The sequence below is a fragment of the Zasmidium cellare genome (assembly GCF_010093935.1).
Source record: "Zasmidium cellare ATCC 36951 unplaced genomic scaffold M409scaffold_51, whole genome shotgun sequence".
Lineage (NCBI taxonomy): Eukaryota > Fungi > Ascomycota > Dothideomycetes > Mycosphaerellales > Mycosphaerellaceae > Zasmidium > Zasmidium cellare.
Window position 1 is genome coordinate 15,914 of NW_022986995.1, and position 19,064 is coordinate 34,977.

Genomic DNA, 19,064 nt, shown 5'->3' on the forward strand with positions numbered 1-19,064 from the left:
ACAACCGCTTCCCACAAGTTACCTTACAAGTCTATCGTCTACAGGGAGTTACATATTATTAATGGCTTATTGTCCATTGGACCGATGCTAATCTGATTGATCTCCATTCTACTTGCAGGCTTGTTTAGGAAGAAGTAGCGACACTCGTCTCCTGGCTGGAAACCCAGCGGAATCGGTGTTGTCGTGCTTCAAACTGCCTTACACCTCATTGAACGATCTCAAAACTTTGGTTCCAATCTCGTCGTGCTTGCAAAGGTATTCGGAAACGCATGGCGTCAGGCAAGGAGCTTCTTTCCACACGCCTAAGAAATCTTCTGAGTCTATGGCGACCCGACGCTGGAGACATTGACAGCCCTGTCCTGCCTTATCGCCACCCTCGCAAGCCACGTCGACGGCATGAGACACGAAGATGTCGGCGCTCGGACGCACTCAGTGTATTGAAGAGGACAGCGCGAACTCTCCCGATGGTCATTCTGTCGACATTGTGAGTGGCGAATCTTCGTCGTCCATCCCAGCTATGTACATGTACTGACTGGCATCCTCACAGCGGAGCCTTGCACATCCTCCAAGTCCTCATCGGCCGCTCACGCCTCTTCTGGGATGCCGATCGAGTCGAGTTCAACAGGTTCTTGCCGGATCTGGACAGGCTCCATCGCTTCGATAACGGACTTTTTCGCTCGACTGCGGACGCGTCTCAGGATGTAATCCCAATTCCCTGCCACTCGCACAACGACTACTGGAGGCGGGAGCCGCTCTTCGACGCCATCAGCTGGGGGTGTACGGGCGTAGAGGCGGATGTCTGGCTTTTCGATAGGGAGTTGTATGTCGGCCATACCATGTCGTCTTTGAAGCGAGGGGGAACGTTTCGGGAGATTTATGTTGATAAGCTTGTCGGGCTGCTTGATCGTATGAACGCAGGGAGCGAGGTCGGTGGCGGGACGGGGCAATTGAGTGGAGTGTTTCATCGAAAGCCTGGTCAGGCTTTGACTCTGCTGGTTGATCTCAAGAACAGTGGACGTCAGGCTTTTGAGATTCTGCAGAAACAGCTCAGCCCGTTGCGGGAGAGGGATTATGTCACGTACTGGAACGGACGGGAAGTCGTCCCTCGAGCGGTTACGGTGGTAGCGACGGGAGATACGCCTTTTGACTTGGTTATTGCGAATGCCACCTACCGCGATATCTTCTTCGATGCGCCGTTGGAAGAACTGTGGGAAAGGCCTCGCAGCCCTATAGATGCTGAAGATCCCATCCACGAGCTCGATAGCGAGATAGACTACGGGTCAGCCATGTCTCTACCCAACGAAGGCCAAACCTCGAGGCATGAATCAAGCAGCGACATCCACAACCAAGGCCCAGAACAGTACAACACCAACACCTCCTACTACGCCAGCACCTCCTTCGCCAAGACGGTCGGATTCGTCTGGCGCGGCCACCTCTCCCCCAGACAAATGGAGATCATCCGCGGCCAAATCCGCGGCGCCAAACGTCGTGGCCTCAAGACGAGATATTGGAATACCCCGCCGTGGCCGATTGCGTTGAGGAACCACGTGTGGCATGTGCTCGTGAAGGAGGGCGCCGATGTGCTGAATGTTGATGATCTCGCGGCGGCGGCGAGGCAGACGTGGAATGCGAGGGTGCATCAGTTGTGGTGAGGATGTTTGGAGGGGCTGGAGGCAGCGATCATACCATCGTGGAGTGGACGTCGACCAAGACATCCCCACGGCAATCAAAGCGACCAAGCCTTTGATCAGCCTCTCCAGGGACCAGTACCACTGACAAAAACGGAGATAGCTGGCTCCATCCTGAATGTCGAAGGTGGCCTGTACAAAACATGGTCTGTCGTGATTCTCCACATATATCTACAATCCGCTATCCCTCGCTATGCACACAGTATCCCCGAATTCCCATCGCCTTCCACGCCACTAGTCCACCTCATGTCCTGTTTGATGCACCAACAATCACGAAGAAACAACGCCATCGCTCAAAATGCATGTCATCAAAAGCCTGCTGTCCAAAGAAACTACCGTCTCCCATCGGGGCTCGCATCTCCGTCAATACTCTCCACGACTGCTTCATCGTCGTCGTCTTCGTTGCTGTCGTCCCAGTCGTCGCTCTCGAGATTCGCGCCCCTTATGCCGAAGCTCATGAGGAAGCCGAGAAAGCTCACTCCGCCGAAGATGCCAAATGCCATAGCCTCACCTTTGGGGTGAACGCGCGTGGCCGCGCTGAACAGGCTGCCGGAGATGAAAGGCCCCACAGCGCGCCCAGCAGCGCTCAGGGTTTGCGCGAGGCCATTCAACGTGCCCAGGACCGCGTGCGAGGGCGCGCTGTTGGTGATGAGGAGAAGCGCGCTTGTGAGCCCGCCCACGGAGGCGACGGTTTTCACAATCAAAATAGCGCCCAATTCCACCCAAAGCGACACTTTCCCCATGTTAGTAGCCTCACCTGAGCCGTCCGCGTTGTCTTTGTAGCCCACCCAGGGCATGAGGAGAAAAGCGATCACAAAGCCCGCCATGCCAGCGCGATAGGTGGTTTTATTACCTATCTTCTCGCGCAGCTTCCCGAAAACTCCAACTTGGAATAAGATCGTGATGAGGCCCGCAAAGGCAAGGCTGGTGCCGATTTCTTCGGGAACGAGAGCGCGGCCGGTTGGTGGCTTGGCTTCGGAGAAGATCGGATACAGCGAGTTGTATGAGATGTTGCTCAGTTGAAAGATCAGATACGACGACAGCAGCAATACGGTGTCACGATTGAACACGTCTTTGCTTTCAAGATGGTCGTGGTGATCGGCATCGGAAGCGGCGTCGTCTGAAACCGAATCTTCCTCATCGTCCTCTTCGATCGCGTCGTTTGTGGACAGGGGCCTATACGGCTGCTGGTTGTCGTGGGCACCCTTACTCGCACGCCGCACATAGGTTGGGGTGTGCGAACTGGTAAACTGCCAGATCCACGAGAACAGGCTCTCTATTCTCCTCTTCAACGGTGGCAGCTCGGACGCGGTATCGAGGGATTCCTTCAAGAAGATCGCGGTCAAAACGAAGTCAATCACCAACACCGCCGCTGAGAACAGGTTCGGCAGCAGATATGGGTATGGGTTGGCATGTCCTTTCTTGAACGGGTTGTCCCTGAGCACCAACAGTCCACCAACAAGAGGTCCTGTTATCCCTCCAATGCCGTATATCACCGGCAGATACGTGAATGCCCTGCTCTGGTTCGACCTGTCCGTAATCTCGCCCAAGCATGTACTAATGACGCCCTGATTGCCATTGACCAGTCCCATCAATGCTTGCACCACTATCGCCTGCCATAGGGTCCTGCAGAACCCGAATGCCACGAAACAGGCTGCTGTCAACAGCGTGCCTGTAAGTACGACGGGCTTCCTGCCTATCCTGTCGCTCAGCCATCCCCAGAGGAAGTTTGTCGCAAACTGTGCTGCTGCGAATGCCGATGCAATCAGGCCGACATACATGCCAATCTCCCCCTCTTCGACCTCTGGAAACGTACTCGCCATATCAGGCAGATAGGGAGAGATACTGTTCAGAGCCGTCTGCTCTGCCAATGCAATCACAGCCAGTATAGCGAGTTGGCCTGTGGGTAGGGGTGTTTCGTGGTGGTGATTTTGGGACGAGTACGATTCCGATCGACTCAAATGCGGCGAGGGCGGGTGGTTGCCATTGGGGTGGGAGGAGTTGTCTATGCTCTTCATGCTCTTTGGCGGCGGACGGCCGGCGTTCCTGGGAGGCGCGGTGGGAAAGGTCTGGTAGTGGTAGGACCCCGAGGCTCGATGATGGAGCGACTGCAGTGCGCCGGGGCGATTATTAGTCGAAGATTGCGACGGCATCCCCGCGAGTTTCCCAGCGACTACGCTGTCGATAAGAGCTACGGCAGCTCAGTGCGCTCGATTGGGATTGGGATGTGTCTGTTCAGTCGGTTCGGGGATATCTCGTCGGCGGCGTCGCATCGGCGGTCGATGTAGTGGCTCGTCTATCCTTTATCGACTCGTTCCAGTACTCCTGTACAATTCCTTCACTGGCTCCTCGTACGAACGGAGCTGCCCATCCCGCGTGATGTTGGAAAAGCTCGCATCGCCGCCACACGCGCGCCAGCCAATGGAGTGACGACATCGAGATAAGGTTTGATCAAGGCTAGATCCGACGCTACGAGCCGGCTAGCCAAAGAGATGAAGTGAATAGGTCAGACTACCTTTTCTTCGCTGCCAGCCTCACTCCAACCCTCACTCCAACATATATTGCAGCCTAGTGTCGCATCGCTTCTCATCATTACAGCATTAAGCTTCCACTGGACTCTCCTCAGTGTCTTGCTCGGCTCGGATTTAACTTCGTGCGATTGAGCACACGGCAACTCTTGCGAGGCACAAGTGTGACTTCTGGGCGTTCTTCTAGATATGAGATGTCTAAACCTGGGAAGTATCTATTGTATGATTGCATGTTCCTGCCTTGTCCGATGCTCCAACCCGTCCTCAAGTTGCATTGGGGCCTATTCCTCCGCAGCATTTCCACCCACAGCTTTTAACATTCTCATAAAGACTTCTTGTCACTTAACTGCAAGATGCGATTCAATCTTCGCCATTTCTTCTCTACGATCCAACCAAAGAGCAGACAGGATGTGTGCAGGATCAGGAACGTCTCTTCGGTGACCCGTACCCAACACCTCTCTCACACTAGTAGGTGCGCAAAAGGAGATCTCCTTGTCTTCCAATTATGCCCATGATCATGTTGAAAGCTGCCGCAAACTCGGTAATGTCAAGTGCAAAGGGGATAGCTGACACTGGAAGACCAAAGAGAGTAGTCATTGGAAGACATCCCCGTCATTGAGGATGCGACTGTGCTCGTCGGTTCTTGGGTTCTGCTGGCTGAAAGGCCGCCTAGAGGGCCAGAAAGCTCTGATGGATGTCGACTTGTAGGTCCATTCATATTAGCATTATACAAGCCTGCGCGAGTATACTTGAGAGTACTGCTGTCATCGACTGACGTTTGTTTGCTGGAAAGGAACCGACGTATTCCAAAACTGTACTTGGCCAAGAGGCTGACATATGTAGCTTTCGAGTGCCACTGTGATATTCTGTTAGTAGCAACGCAACAACGATGATGTTTCGCCAAAGAGAACACACCGTTCTTCCAACTACAAACCCAACAAGCCAGGCATCTACCGCTAGACCCAACCTCCAGCCAATGCCCTCTTCCGCTCCGTTACGCTCGTCCTTGACCACATATCTATCTAGCACATGGCAGTGGCTCGTAGGCGCTCGATGGGTCTATATCGTCTCTGTGCACGACTTCTCCAGCTCTTCAGCACACGGTCATCGGCTGTTTCGGCACACAGGCGGACGCTGAAGCTGCCAGGGACGGGGCAATTGAAGGGAGACAGTCGACTGGCAGGAGAATTTGGAGGAGGTTCGAGGAGATTGAGGAGGGGGCTCATGGCATTCTTGTGGAGGATAGAGATGTGCGGAGCTGTGATGTTATGGGCTTGGTGGAGAGGATGAGGGTTGGGTAGTGTTTCGAGCGTTTGTTAATAGCCCAACGTCTAACATGTGCACAAGCGGTTACTTTTTCTTCTTGACAGCACCTTCGATCATTCCATCAATCCCCCGCAATCTTTGCAATTTCTTCAGCTCGTGCTCACTGGGGTCTGACGTTTCTGGCGTGATGATTTTGACCTCCTCGAGCCCTTCATGGCGCTCAATCTCTGTAACGATCTGCTTCGTGAAGATAGCCCAGGATGAAGGTTGAATGAATCTGATACTCTGCACCCTCTCGATCCAGAGAGACCGGAGATTCGGCAAAAGGTGCAACTGTGATATATCGCCGTATGCATTAGCTGCCTGCACGGCCGCGATGGTCAAACTCGTGATGGCTTCTCGGCGTACGGGACCTAGCGATGCTAGAAAGTTCCGCAGATCGTGGCAGTGTAGCCTGTTGATTTGGTACAAGATTTTCTCGGCTTCGAAGTGAATTTGGCGGCATGTCAGGAGAACTACGAGCACGGATGGCTTGTTGGTCGGTGTTCGTCGGCGGAGATGGAGGCCTAGGTCGGTGGACCTTGGGCTTTGCAGGAGAAATTCGTAGATGTGAAGTCTTATCTCTGCAGGAAGGGCGAGGAGTCGAGACTCAGACTGTGCGGCGATGGGTCTGGCGCTGTTCGACTCGGTGCTTTCTGAGGCGTCTGTGACTGGCGGAGCGTTTGAAGATGATTCCATGCTTTCTCCTGCGCGGAGGGAGACTTGGAAGCTGATGTATGCTGTCCGTCTGCTTGATGCCGCTGCATTGTGACTGGAAGGTATTTCGTTGCCGTCGACGATCTGCCAATCTGTATCTATGATGTCGTCGATGGGCATTTTGGAGGCTGTCTTCCACCACGTTGGAATATCTAACGACGAGATTTAGATGTGCCCATGCTGCGTCTTCGACATGAAATTCCATATTGTTGCCTGTTCTGTGATGCAGGATGACATAGCTGAGCTCGCTCAGCTGTGCTTCCAGTACGGCTTGGCCTCGCTGGTCTACTTGCCAGCTATCTCCGGTACAGCCACGCCTTCCAACACCTCAGGAGCGTAGTTACGGGCATGGTGGCATCCGTCTTCTGGGGGATGCCTCGCACGGATAGAATCTTTCCTCAAGTTCGAGAACATGTCTACTTCTATCTGGAATCTTTCTATTATCTATTCCATCGGCGAGAATTCCAGCTTCACCAGGAGTATCCACACTTTCGACCAGCTACGTTTGGACCTACGCCTTGCCTAGCCTTTTTTCCAATAGCCTTCTCAGCCTCTTCCAGCGACTTCGTATGGTCATATCTCAAACATGATCTTATCTTTGCCGTACATTCCCCTTCCACGCAGCAAAATCTGTACCTCTCGGACCACGGCCCGCCATGAACAATCCCGCAGCCTTGCTCGAATCGATAATCCCTTGGGTTCGAGGCAAGCGGATCTCATTGTATACTTCCAGTGCTATTGCGGCTTCAGAGTGAGAGCTGGACCGCGAGAAGAGCCGGGACAAGACCAGTGCATATTCAAGGGACATGCAACCACCGGAGCCTTGCCTAGACGATCGACATTAGCAGCCAACTTCATAGATCGCAATGTGCTTACCCTCACCAAGGCGTTGTAGAGTGCGCGGCGTCCCCCATAACAGCCACCCTGCCCTTTACATACGTCCGGGCATGTGCATGGTCCCGCATATAGGATGCATTTGGGGGAGGGTCTGCGCTCACAAGAAACTTAGACCACGCCTTTCGAAATTTCGGCGGCCACTGCTCAAATTTCTTCTTCTCGACTTCAAGATCCGGAGTCCTCATCCAGGTGTCTCCCTGAATGGTGTCCGGACCCCAGACGCACGTCACAAACAGCACCTGCCTGACGCCATCGGAGATGTTATGCATGATCCAAGTCCCCTCACCGAGCCAAGCATATTCTCGAGGCTGATCCACATCGATCAAGTCGGCGAATACAGCAGAGGGATAGAACCATTCAGCAGAAGGATGGAGGGTATTCAGCAGAAGTATTTAGAGATTCGTCGGGAGGATGTCGTCTGGAGCGCTAAGATAATCAATAAATGCAGCTATGCTTCGCACGGCCAGGAGTACGCCTTACCTGTCTCACCACCACAAACACGGACATTTCGTTTGGATAGCCAGTAAGATGTAACGAGACGCTTGGAGAGACCATGGGGACCCGTAATGTGTCTAATACATGCCGTGAAACTCTACATATGCTTAATGCAACCTCATGCCATGCATTCTCTACGATAACGGACATAGGACACCTTCCGCATTCTCTTTCCACTCGGCGCTGCCGACGCATGTCACGCAGTAAAAGACGCCAGCGGGGTCGCGGAAGTTCTTGATGGCAAGGAGAGGCCCGTAATGAAGGCCGTAGAAGTTCCATGGGTAGTCTGGGTCGAGCCGGTTGGCTTCGTTCATGTAAACGCCAGTGTCCCAGGCTTGCTTGTTCATGGCGGCGTCTTTGACGTAAGTGATGTCGTTTTGCGTCGCGTCAATCACAGACTGGTTGCTACCAGGTGCCCAGCCTCGCGCCACGATGTTGTTGAAGTAGCTGATGCGCCAAGCCGGGTTGACGCCGGAGAGCGGGTCAGAACCACCAGAAAAGACGGCACCACCACCGACGATTTCGAGGCTGTTGCTCGTAAACTCCTCTGGAGTACCTGCAATGACCCCGATCATTTCGCGCAGGCCAGCAGGATCTTCCTGGACGGAACGACGCGAGAAGAGCCGGGAGCCAAGAGCCGAAGCAGTGCCAACAGGTCCGTTCACAGCGGCAGCCTTGTAGTAAAAGTCCCAGTAGTCGGGGAAAGACGTATAATCGACTGTAATAGAAAGCGAGGTACCGTTGTATGGCTTCAGCTTTTCGAGAGTAGGTGCGAATAACTTCTTAGCCGTGTCGGTACTCTGGTTAAAAAGGTAAATACCGTGGACGTATCCAGCGGTCGAGTTGCCAACAAGTGGCGTGGGTTGAGCAATGGACCAAGTACCATAACCAGCGAACCCACCATCGTTAAGGTCTGGAATGGCCTCATAGATGATTGCGACGGCATCCAGCAGAGACGACGTGTTCGAAATGTCCAAAGGTGCGATGCTCAGACTTTGCATTTGCACATCAAAGTTCGGGTGCGCCTTGATGCTGACCTCTGCGACGACACCATAGGTACCGCCGCCGCCACCACGGATGGCGAAGAAGACGTCCTGGTTCTCGCAAGCGTTTGCAGTAATGACGCAGCCGTCAGCGAGGACGACTTGAGCGGAGAGCACTTGATCAGCACCTAAACCGTACTGACGGGTGGCAGGGCCGTGCCCGCCCCCTTGTAGCCAGCCTCCAAGAACAGAAACGGTGGGGGTGCCGCCGCCGACAACGACCACATTGTTTTGTTGAGCAATTGGGTAAACGTTCTCCCAAGTATAGCCTCCACCGACGGAGAATGAAGGCCCATGGTAGTTGGTAGCTGGACAACTCGACTCATATGATTCGCTGAAGGTCAGGCCAGTGCGCAGGTGACGGATCCAGACCTCGAGACTGCCATAACCTGTTGATCGCCCGAGGATGTCGTGGCCGGTATCCTTGATGACCAGTCGCACGTTGTGCTGCTTTGCAAACTTTACGGCGGCGGAGATGTCATCAACGACGGTGGCGTTCACCGCATAACGAGGACTGTCGCCGATTGTACAAGGGCCACTTGCCGGTAGCTGGGTGGTGCTGCCGTTGACGGGTGGGCAAGTCAAGTCACGAGGATAGTCGTAGCCAACAGGCGAATTTGCTTGGAAGGTGGCGTTTGTCCACTGGTCGTCGACCTTGGCGCAGTGCGCGGCGTTGAAGGATGGGCCAGCATCTAAGGCTCGTTAGTAAGGCTGACGGGTAAGTTGGCAGCATGGCGTGGCGACGCGACACGTACAGCATGAGACGGCTAGAGGCTCGGTTTCGATGAGCTTGCCACTGACCGTGTTGTTGAGACTGGCCCAGGCGGCCTGACTCGGCCAGCAGCTGTCCGAAGGGCCCTATTGTGTTGGAATAAGCATGGCTGGATGGAGAAGGGGAGCAGAGTTGGGCAGACGCACGCATTTGCACGAACGTCCAGAATGGAATGCGGCACTGGCCGACGAGAAGAGAGCGGCGAGCAGAAGGAAGGCGCGCTGCATGATTGCTGTTTCACACAGACAGCTACCGGGTAGGCGAGGGAGAAAGAACAGGGGCGACTGCCGGCAAATGTGGCACAAGAGAGAATGAAGAAGCGAACAGTCTCGAGCAGAACATTATTGTTTGATGCGCGAAGTAAATGTTGAAGAGGATGCAGCACCAATCTGCACGACCACGAGGCACCGCGCGCAGAATGCAACACTAGTTCTATCAACATGGGTGGCGTCTCCACGGTGGGCAGAAGATCGACGGCGGCACAGGACCCGAAGGATTCTGGAAAGGTGATAGACGCCCCAGTGCCCGAATACAGAACGCTGAACGGCAACCGAACCAGCACAAAGTCCAGCGTCCTCTTTCCTTGAATCTGACACTAACTTCGACACAAACGGCGTCATGTCGCTTGCAGGGCCCTGCTTTCACGCGTGAAGTTCAACTTATTGCGAGCCAGGGTCAAAACGAACTCCCAGTCGACAGACATACAATAGGTACTTTCGGAAGCCGCCACGCGCCTGTCGACCGTGGGCACGCCGGCACTGGTGCCACAACGCTCTTTAATCCCACCCCTTCCCGTCTCTTACATATCCGATTGTCTCTTTGCTCAATCTCACCATGGCCGGCGGAGAACTTGTACTGCCTTCGACCGCCCGCAATCTTGGGCCCGCTGGCCTCATCACCGTCGCCTGGGTTGGCTTCGCCCTCGCAGCCAGCCTGGTTGCTGTCCGATGCTATGCCCGTCTCACTGAGGTCCACCGCTTCCACATGGACGACTACTGGCTGCTCACGGCACTGTTGTTCCTCTTGATCAACGCCATACTGCAGACTTTGCAGACCCCATCCACATTCTACCTTGCATGGCTCCAAGCCGGCAAACAGGAGCCCCCGGAACAAACACTCGCGGTTGGCAACTTATACGTGCGATATGAGTTCGTATGCCATCTCCGTCCCTTCTTCGCTACTGGCCGGGCTTGCTAAGATCCTTAGGTCATCATTGCTTTCTTCTGGACTGTCTGCTGGTGCGTGAAAGCCAGCTTCCTTGCCATGTACAAACGGTTGTTCGATGGTCTACCACACTATCTAAGACTTTGGTGGGTGGTCGTGCTGTTCACCGCGGGAGCATACATCGGATGCTGGTTCGCCTCGGCTTGGACGTGTCATCCACCCAGCACATACTTTCATTTCGGCACGTATCATCTGCCAGACAGATGTTCGAAGACCTCCGGCTAACATGACTTCCACAGGCGAGTGCACGAAGCCAATTGATGTGCGCGGCGGCGTCATATCCATCTCCTACAGCACCGCCGTTGATATCTTGTCCGACTTGATGATCATGGCATTACCCATCCGCATCATCCCCTCTCTGCAGGTTAGCCGCGCCCACAAGCGAGGTCTGGTCCTGATTTTCTGCGTCGGCTTCTTCGTCATAGCTGCCGCGGTGGTTCGCTTGACCCAGATCGTCACGAGCGAGCGTACCGATCCTGCTGGTCTGTCAGTTTGGGGTCTCGTGGAGAGCAGCATTTCCGTCTGTGTGGGCAGTCTTCCAGCCCTGAAAGCCCTCATCAGCCGCAAAGTCCACACCACCTTTCGATCTGGCAGATCATCTAGCAAGTCCAGGTCCCGAAGCCGGCGACTGAACTTCAGCACAGATGAGGAGCAGCACGAACTGTCCAAGACGAGCAATGCGAACGCGATCGCGTCGAGTGATCGTTTGACTTCTGATCCTCACTACATTGATCAAGTAGCTCATGGTCAAATTGTAGTCGAACGAGAATACATTGTACACTGAGCCTGCTACCAGCGGCTTCGACGAATGAGCGCGTGTATGATACGAGTTTCCGCGGGTTGTAGCGAGGCGTTTGGAGAACGAAATGATTATATAAGTGATTTGGACAAAAGCGGAAAGCACTCGAGTACACTCCTGCTCGTCACAATGCCGACTCTCTACTGCAGATTCGCCTTAGCAGGGACCAAAACGTGTGGACATAATGTCGAGTTGCTCCCTGGCTCCGCCCCACAGCCTGATCGGGCAAGCATCTTCCAGAGTTGGGCACGTCGCACCAAAAGTCGAAAAGAGATTATATTGCCAAAAGATGTTTTCCTTCGGAAAGGTCTCTCAAGACACTTAGGATACTGTCGCAACGCCACAAAAAAGTGCAGGAATGAATGGCACCCTGTGGAAGAAGGAGCCTCCTCGGCACACTGAGTCAGTCACAGACTGCATATGGAAGACAGATGTAGCCTCGACCACATTCGATGACATATGCCAGAATCTGCATGTCCCCTTGCAAAAGCCCTATTTTGATATCAATTGCTGTCCCAGAGATGCTGGGAATTGATGCGAGGCATATCCAAGCCTGTCAGGGCACAGTCGGATTTAGGCGGTGTTTCGATGACCGCACCTGCCATTTGGCACTCAAATTCCCTTCATACCTGGAAACATGCCTTCTACTCGGACAAGCCCCTTTACAGACCACTTCGGCTTCCTTGTGCATGAGACTATCAAGAAATGGAAAGTCCCCGGCCTAGCGTTCAGCGTCATACACGAAGATCAAGAATTTTCAAAAGCATACGGTCTGGCGAATATCGAAAAGAATGAATCAATCGATGTAGATAAGACGGTCTTTAATGTCGGCAGCACGACCAAAGCTCAGCTCTGCGCTGCTTGGGCGATTTACATCAATTCTGAAAGCAACACCATGAAACTTAAGAAGGACCAGGTCGGCTGGAAGACACCGCTAGCCCAGATCATCCCGGCAGACTTCATCCTTCCAGACCCGATCCACGCCCAACAAGTCACCTTGGAAGACGTTCTGTGCCATAAAAGCGGCATGGTGAGTCATGATTTAGCTTATGGCTGGGGACAGACACGTACACCCCGGGATGTGACGAGAAATCTTAGGAATCTGGCATTGAAGAGTCTTGTCAGAAGCGAGTGGTCGTATTGCAATATCGGATATGGTGTCGCGACGCATGCGTTAGAGGTACTAACTGGAAAGGCCTTGACAGAGTACTTGAGAGAGGAGCTGTGGGTGCCATTGGGAATGAAGAGCACATTCGGTGGGATACAGGACTTGGACGACAAGAACGAGGCTGAGAGGTTGGCGAAGGGGTATACGTGGTCGAGACTGCCGGTTGATGAGGACTGTAAGTCTAATCTTTGTCGTTCTTATCTTGCTAGTTCAAATTCCCAGCACTCACCGAGGAGACAACGAATGTGTTCTGATTCGAGCACTCAGGGGAGCAAGGCGGTTTCGAATTGTCTCAACCTCAAGACATCTCGCCCGTCTCAGGCGCTGGGTACATCAACTCAACGGTCAGCGACTACACGAAGTGGCTCCGTTGTCTGCTTACCGGCAGCGCTCCTTTGACTAAAGATATTGTTGAAGACCTCTTCATACCTCGTAGTCCAGTCCCAATGGTCACCACCCTTCACAACACCCTTCGAGGGCGGCCACGTCCAATACGCCCTCGGTTGGTTCGTTGGTGTATTACACGGCTTTAAGGTCCTCTACCACACCGGAGGAAGTATCGGATACGGAGCCATGGTGATGCTTGTCCCGGAGTGTCGCTGGGCTGCTGTTATGCTAGGTAACGAATTCAATACTGGGCTTCGTGTAGCCAGTCTTGTTTTCGAGCTTTTTGAGGTGTCCCTGGGAATCCCGGAACATGAGCACAAGGCGTTTATGAAAACGGACGAGGCTGTTGCGGCGAGGGAGAGACTTGGCTTTTCATCGCGAGAGACAAGGCTTGAGGCTCTCTTCCCGGATGCCCCTTCTCGCACATCGATCCCACCAGCTTTGCCTCTCGCCTCATATGCTGGTGCGTACTTTAACCCCGGATATGGTCCTCTCACACTCACTGTGTCCGAGGGTGAAGACATCATCCGCTGTGAAATCACAGACAGGACCTGGCCCGTAAGCATCAAAATCCAACACGTCAACGCTGAGCACTGGTTCTTCGAGCAGACCAATGGCAACCGTGAGATATGGAAGGCGGAGTCCAAGATCGGCGTTAATGGAGAGGTGGAACGGTTTGGAGTCGCCATAGATGGGACGTCGGCTGATCACCTGGTATGGTTCGACAGGCTGAGATAAGAATGCTTCCCTTCAGATCGCAAGTCAAGAATCTAGCAAGTCTTCACTTCACCAACCTCACATTAACCCCACCTCTAATCTTCAAAATAATAACCCCATCCTCAAGCATCATGCCCTTAGGATCCAGGCTCTTGATCTCCCGAAACCGCAAGGCAAAAGCCACAACAACATACGCCATCTCACCCAATGCCAGCGCTTTCGCCGGGCAAATCCGTCGTCCACCTCCGAACGGAATCCACTCGAAGCCAACACTTTGCGGTTTGGAAAGTTCAAGCCAGCGTTCTGGTCGGAAGAATTCTGCATCGGAACCCCAGACGTCTTTGTCGCTCTACATGGAGCGGATCTGTGTGTACAAGACTGAACCTTTGGGGATCAGGATAGGCTGATCGCCGTGGGCGCCGCCTCCTCGAGGGAGAACGATGTCTGAGAGGATATCGCGGACTGTCTGCCCATTTGGTGGTCCGCCGAGCCGGAGTGCCTCGTTGACGACTGCATTGACGTATGGTAACGTTTTGAGGGAGTCGTAGGAGATTTCCCTGTCGTCCCGGAAACCAGCTGCGAGGACTTCTGCTCGAACCTTTTCGTAGACCGTGGGATTCTGGGAGAGGTAGAGCATGACGTGTGTAATCTCAATTGCGACTGAATCTCGCCCGGGCATGAAGACATTGAGAATTTGGTCTCGCAAGTACGTCTTGTCTTTACTGCCCGCCTCGCGGATGAGCTCGTCGATAAACGCATCTGAACGCTTGATGGGCCCGCCCTCTTTCGTCTCGAAATCTTGGACGGCCGAGTCGACGTATCGTCCGATAAAGCCTTGCGTGGCGTCCAAGGGCTGATTCCAGGTCTTCGTCCATCCTTTCCACCATCGGACTATCCAAGGCTGTGCTGAGCGGACGACTTGTAGTTGGGATTCATCGCAGGCTGTGAGGAATGAGGCAACGTCGATTTTGGAAGCTTCTTTGTTGATGGTGTTGACGTCTTCGCCGATGAGGAGGTCCATGGTGAAGTCGAGGAACTGAAACATAAATCAGCAGCTACATCTTCGTCACAGTTTTCTGGTCCCAGGCTCAATTAATTCACCTACCATTCGAATAAAATGACTCTGCAAATCGACCTCAAGCCCCTCTCGCTCAAGCTCATCAAAGAGCCGTGCCAGATGTCTCTCGAGACGGCTCATATCCGAGATCGCCGTCCTCTTAAAGACTGGCTTCAGCATCTCCCTCGATCGCCTCCAAAACTCTCCATCCATCGTAAACGCACCGCGCCCCAACCAAGAAAGCAGCCCAGCCCTCGACGGGCCCGCTCCAACATCCGTCGCAGGCGCCGTGAGCTCCGCCTGGACATTCGCCGGGTCGCATGTCTGGAATATCCGCTTGCCCCAGATGCGAGTCTCGAACGTCTTGCCGTAGGTAGCGAATTGTTCCCGGTACCATTGTTGGCGAGTTCCGGCGATGGAAGCTACTACTAATGAATCCCGCCAGTCGGAGCCGAAGAGGAAATCTTTGTGCTGGTAATGGGGACATCGATGATAGCCTTTTCTTTTGAGGTGGACTGCGAGACGGGTGCGGTTTATGGCGTAGAGGTAGGCGATGTAGATGAGCGCGGAGATTGAGGCGGTGGCGAGCACGATGCTGGCCAGTCCTGGGTTGAGCATCGCCAAGGTCAGTATCGTTAGGCCAAGAAGAAGAGTTGAGAGTGAGACCCGTGAATTGTCCTAATCACTGATGACGCAAGCTGTACGGTGACAATCCTTTGGAGCATATTGCGAGCCAATGCCTGCTGCACCGCATATACTTCCTCTTTGGGAAGCCGGATCGTTGTCTGTTGTCCAACGAGTATCGAGGGATATCTGCATCTATTCTGTCGTCGGTCTACGGTGCTGTATATGGAAGAAGCTGTTTTGCATCGATTTTGCTTTTTGAGATCTCCCTCTCAATGTCCCCTAGAAGTGGAAGGCTGTATCAATTCGACTGCTGTGCGGGGCCCCCGGGGAGGGCGGCGGGGGCGGGACTGAGGTCCCGTCTTTTGCTCGTCCATCCAATGCACGGTAACTTCTGGCTAGACACATTTTTCGAAATGAGAGGCGATTGACCGTGCCAGCTGTAGTGTTGATGTTGGAGTTCCAGTGACAGTGGCCTCAAATTCTGCCCTTCGGAAGCGGCGAGATCCACCGATTGACAAGGAGCAACCTCCGAAACTTCGTCACCATCTTGATATCCATCATTCCTACGTCTCTCCACGGCTTATCCATTTAAGAATACATTCAATCTACCAAAAGATGTCGACACAGTCAGCATCTCCTCCCTCACGCAAGCGGCGGGCCACCAGGGGCCCAAGTGCCAGTCTGGCGTGCGAAGCATGCCGCGTGACGTACGTTCTGGACTTTGTGTGATTGGCATTAGACAAATGGCTGACGGCTTTGGATAGCAAATCGAAATGCGATGAAGAGCGTCCTCAATGCAAGGGCAATTAACAGGCTTTGAGATCCCAAAGCTAATACAGAACACAGGTGGCAATTGCCTTCGCCGTGGTGCCCCGTGCGAATATCGCGAAGCCTTCTCTGAGAAGTGCGTGAGCAATTCATACAAGGAGGATGGAAGACCGCTGACTTGGCTAGACTTGAGAGATCCACCACAAGCATAACCGATTCCCTACGCCGTATCGAGAACAAGCTCGACACATGGAACATGAGCAATCAATGGCGATTTAACAACGAGGTTGGTCACCCGTCGCCTACCTCGCGCGATTGGGAGAGGACAGGTGCCACTTCATCTTCGCAAAGCCTCGGCAACGGGGGCTCTCAAACTCTGCATTCCGGAAACGTCGAGAACGAGATCTCGCCAACTCGGCTCTGGTCACCAGCACCTGAGGATACAGTTCTCACCGTACCACATCAGATTCTGCTGTGGCCAGTATTCTACCAAGTTTTGACCCAGGCAAATCCAGAAGCGGCTACTGGTCTTTCTCGCATCCGCCAGCAAGGCTCGTTTTGGTTCATCAGCCATGAAATCAGCACCCGCAAGAGCGTGCAACCCCCTGGAAGTCATATCGAATCAGATCCAGTCTGTCCAGTATGGCCGACACTGGAAAGAATTCAAGTGACTGATTTGACGTTGGACTGGATTATGAGTCGCTCAGAGGCTTACTTTAACACCTTCAACATCCTCTTTCCAATCCTCAACCGTAGTCATTTCACTAACCACGTCTGTCACAGCGTGCTTCGAGATGGCTTTATAGAGGGCGAATCGAACACTGTCATTGCGTTGCACGTCTTCGCCCTGGGCGAGGTTGCCATATTGACGTCGATGAATGACAACTGGACCCCGGCCGCGCAGCGAAACGAGGGAGAACGGCAAAAAGGGCCGAAAATTCGTGCCCCTGGACTGACACTGTTCAATGAAGCCCGACGCCAACAAAGCATGATGCATTCGCACAATCTATTAGAGAAGGTTCAAGCATTACTCTTGCAGGGAATGTATTACGATTCAGCATCTTGTTACTTGGACCTATGGCAATCACTCACAGCAGCGTCGATAGCATGCCAAACCCTAGTCAAGTCTCATGAGGGAGACTGGTCGGGCTCCCGGGGCGACTACGTCAAACGAGCTTATTGGACTTGTGTCCTAACCGAAGACATGTTCCACGTTGATCTAGACCTTCCACCTACCGGTATAACCGCTATGCAAGATGAAGTACCCTTTCCTCATTTTCAAGAGCTACGAGACGCTGAGACCACGTACAACCCTCGACAAAAAGACAGATCAGAGGCTGCTTGTCTGCAATTCCTGGCTATGCTTACGCTACGGCGGATCATTACCCGCATCCACCGCACATTGCATAGTACCACCGATCGTATGTTGAAGACAGAAACAGCGGAGCAATCTATCGGGTGAAAGGCTAATGGTTGTCTCAGAATCTGCAACCGCAATTGACGATACGAAAGCCAACGTCCTCGCTGAGCTGGTCAGTCAACTTGATTCATGGCAGTCAGCCTTACCGGCTCGGTTACAGTGGTTAGAAAGACCAGACGGCCCTTCACCAGCACCTTCGTACACACAGAGAGAGTCTACCAGAGCACAGATCCACACCGACGAGACCACAGACTACCAGAAAGCACCAGACACCAGAACACCGCAGTACGCCACAACCCGCCAAGACTATATCAACGCCCCGATCGCTTACGAACACATCGATGTCGTTGTCATTCGAATTCGTTACTACTACGCCCGCTTGATCGCCGAACTGCCCCTCCTCTACAAATGCCTCCACACCGCCGAAGACATTCCTCACAACGACAAAATCCGCTGCGGACAGGCAATCCGCTACGCTTGCGACTGGCCGCTCGTCATGTCACCTTTGCTGCGAGATCACAAACGCCTCGTCCCGCAGAACTTCGCTTGCACGCACAACTTTATCTGGATCACCGTCTTGCTGCATCTTGTGACTCGCAACAAGCGTTTGCGTGATATTTGTCAGGCGGATCAGATGCTGGATCGTGTTGCGAAGAGTCAGCAGCAGACGTTGTTTTGGCTGCATGATCTCTCTGGGACGGACTGTGTTGCGCATTGGGCTTGGCATACGCTTCAGTTGGGGGAGCTAGCGTCAAGCCCGTGATTCTGGTTTGCTCCATTCCAGCATATGCTCTGAGAAGAGTCAACATGGTGAAAGTCTGGAGAGTCTTACCGCTGGGAGATTTGTGCTTGCCTTTGGCCCAAAACATTATTTTTCGTCATGTGGTTCGGCGTGCTCGTGGGGTCAGAGTGTCTCAATGTGCTTCTGCCGTTGTGAAAGTACAAATGGAAATGAGACTCGGGTTTGGTGGTGACCTACCTCCATGGCTCATTGGTAGAGATGGGCACAAGCTGACGGACGTGTGCAGAACATGGACTGCGGTGTCGAATGCTCAGCCTTGCTATTGCCCTTCCGATCTGTGCCGTCGGACGGGAAGGCCAAGAGTCTCCACCTTGTGTCGATTAGACGTCTATCAGGCTTGAAGATCGTCGCGATAGCAGGGATGATTGCCACAAGGGCTATCGTGGAGATCGGGATCCCGACAATGGCTGCGGCTTCTACAAGCATGTTTGACCCCAACTTCTGCGACTCCAGTGCCCAGCAACATATTTGTACATGAGGCCCTTGCTTGGAGAGATCTGTGACACGCGAAAATTGTTTAGCGAACAGAATAGTTCGACAGCCAGTATAGCGAAGACGTGAGGTCAGCTATCGTCCGATCGGCTCCACGGCCCGATCTCCGCACGCGCGAGCGATGTTCAGGGGCAATGCTTGTTTCACGCCTCGATCCA

The 19,064-nt window shown here is 53.5% G+C and overlaps 9 protein-coding genes across 9 annotated transcripts; 4 read left to right on the forward strand and 5 right to left on the reverse strand.

Annotated features, from left to right (window-relative positions):
* Positions 1-464: 464 nt before the first annotated feature.
* On the forward strand, positions 465-1,652 carry M409DRAFT_29385 (uncharacterized protein; the record flags this gene model as incomplete). Its single annotated transcript, XM_033809441.1, has 2 exons — positions 465-484; positions 548-1,652. 2 exons carry the CDS (start codon positions 465-467, stop codon positions 1,650-1,652), a joined length of 1,125 nt encoding a protein of 374 aa, XP_033660975.1.
* A 368-nt stretch (positions 1,653-2,020) lies between these two features.
* On the reverse strand, positions 2,021-3,841 carry M409DRAFT_70629 (uncharacterized protein; the record flags this gene model as incomplete). Its single annotated transcript, XM_033818823.1, has 1 exon — positions 2,021-3,841. The coding sequence occupies one exon, from the start codon at positions 3,839-3,841 to the stop codon at positions 2,021-2,023; it is 1,821 nt and encodes a 606-aa protein (XP_033660976.1).
* Positions 3,842-4,763: 922 nt separating this feature from the next.
* Positions 4,764-5,442, reverse strand: M409DRAFT_60199 (uncharacterized protein; the record flags this gene model as incomplete). Its single annotated transcript, XM_033814387.1, has 3 exons — positions 4,764-5,072; positions 5,132-5,238; positions 5,319-5,442. The coding sequence occupies 3 exons, from the start codon at positions 5,440-5,442 to the stop codon at positions 4,764-4,766; spliced, it is 540 nt and encodes a 179-aa protein (XP_033660977.1).
* Positions 5,443-5,566: 124 nt separating this feature from the next.
* On the reverse strand, positions 5,567-6,358 carry M409DRAFT_60200 (uncharacterized protein; the record flags this gene model as incomplete). Its single annotated transcript, XM_033814388.1, has 1 exon — positions 5,567-6,358. One exon carries the CDS (start codon positions 6,356-6,358, stop codon positions 5,567-5,569), a length of 792 nt encoding a protein of 263 aa, XP_033660978.1.
* Positions 6,359-7,764: 1,406 nt separating this feature from the next.
* On the reverse strand, positions 7,765-9,672 carry M409DRAFT_29388 (uncharacterized protein; the record flags this gene model as incomplete). Its single annotated transcript, XM_033809442.1, has 3 exons — positions 7,765-9,365; positions 9,429-9,531; positions 9,592-9,672. 3 exons carry the CDS (start codon positions 9,670-9,672, stop codon positions 7,765-7,767), a joined length of 1,785 nt encoding a protein of 594 aa, XP_033660979.1.
* A 607-nt stretch (positions 9,673-10,279) lies between these two features.
* M409DRAFT_29389 (uncharacterized protein) lies at positions 10,280-11,453 on the forward strand (the record flags this gene model as incomplete). Its single annotated transcript, XM_033809443.1, has 3 exons — positions 10,280-10,597; positions 10,652-10,874; positions 10,909-11,453. 3 exons carry the CDS (start codon positions 10,280-10,282, stop codon positions 11,451-11,453), a joined length of 1,086 nt encoding a protein of 361 aa, XP_033660980.1.
* A 652-nt stretch (positions 11,454-12,105) lies between these two features.
* M409DRAFT_29390 (uncharacterized protein) lies at positions 12,106-13,761 on the forward strand (the record flags this gene model as incomplete). The annotated part of the gene is made up of 3 exons (XM_033809444.1): positions 12,106-12,811; positions 12,904-12,980; positions 13,054-13,761. 3 exons carry the CDS (start codon positions 12,106-12,108, stop codon positions 13,759-13,761), a joined length of 1,491 nt encoding a protein of 496 aa, XP_033660981.1.
* A 328-nt stretch (positions 13,762-14,089) lies between these two features.
* Positions 14,090-15,415, reverse strand: M409DRAFT_29391 (uncharacterized protein; the record flags this gene model as incomplete). Its single annotated transcript, XM_033809445.1, has 2 exons — positions 14,090-14,776; positions 14,846-15,415. 2 exons carry the CDS (start codon positions 15,413-15,415, stop codon positions 14,090-14,092), a joined length of 1,257 nt encoding a protein of 418 aa, XP_033660982.1.
* A 281-nt stretch (positions 15,416-15,696) lies between these two features.
* M409DRAFT_70632 (uncharacterized protein) lies at positions 15,697-18,375 on the forward strand (the record flags this gene model as incomplete). Its single annotated transcript, XM_033818824.1, has 5 exons — positions 15,697-15,808; positions 16,164-16,220; positions 16,271-16,328; positions 16,379-17,613; positions 17,675-18,375. 5 exons carry the CDS (start codon positions 15,697-15,699, stop codon positions 18,373-18,375), a joined length of 2,163 nt encoding a protein of 720 aa, XP_033660983.1.
* Between the last annotated feature and the right edge of the window lie 689 nt (positions 18,376-19,064).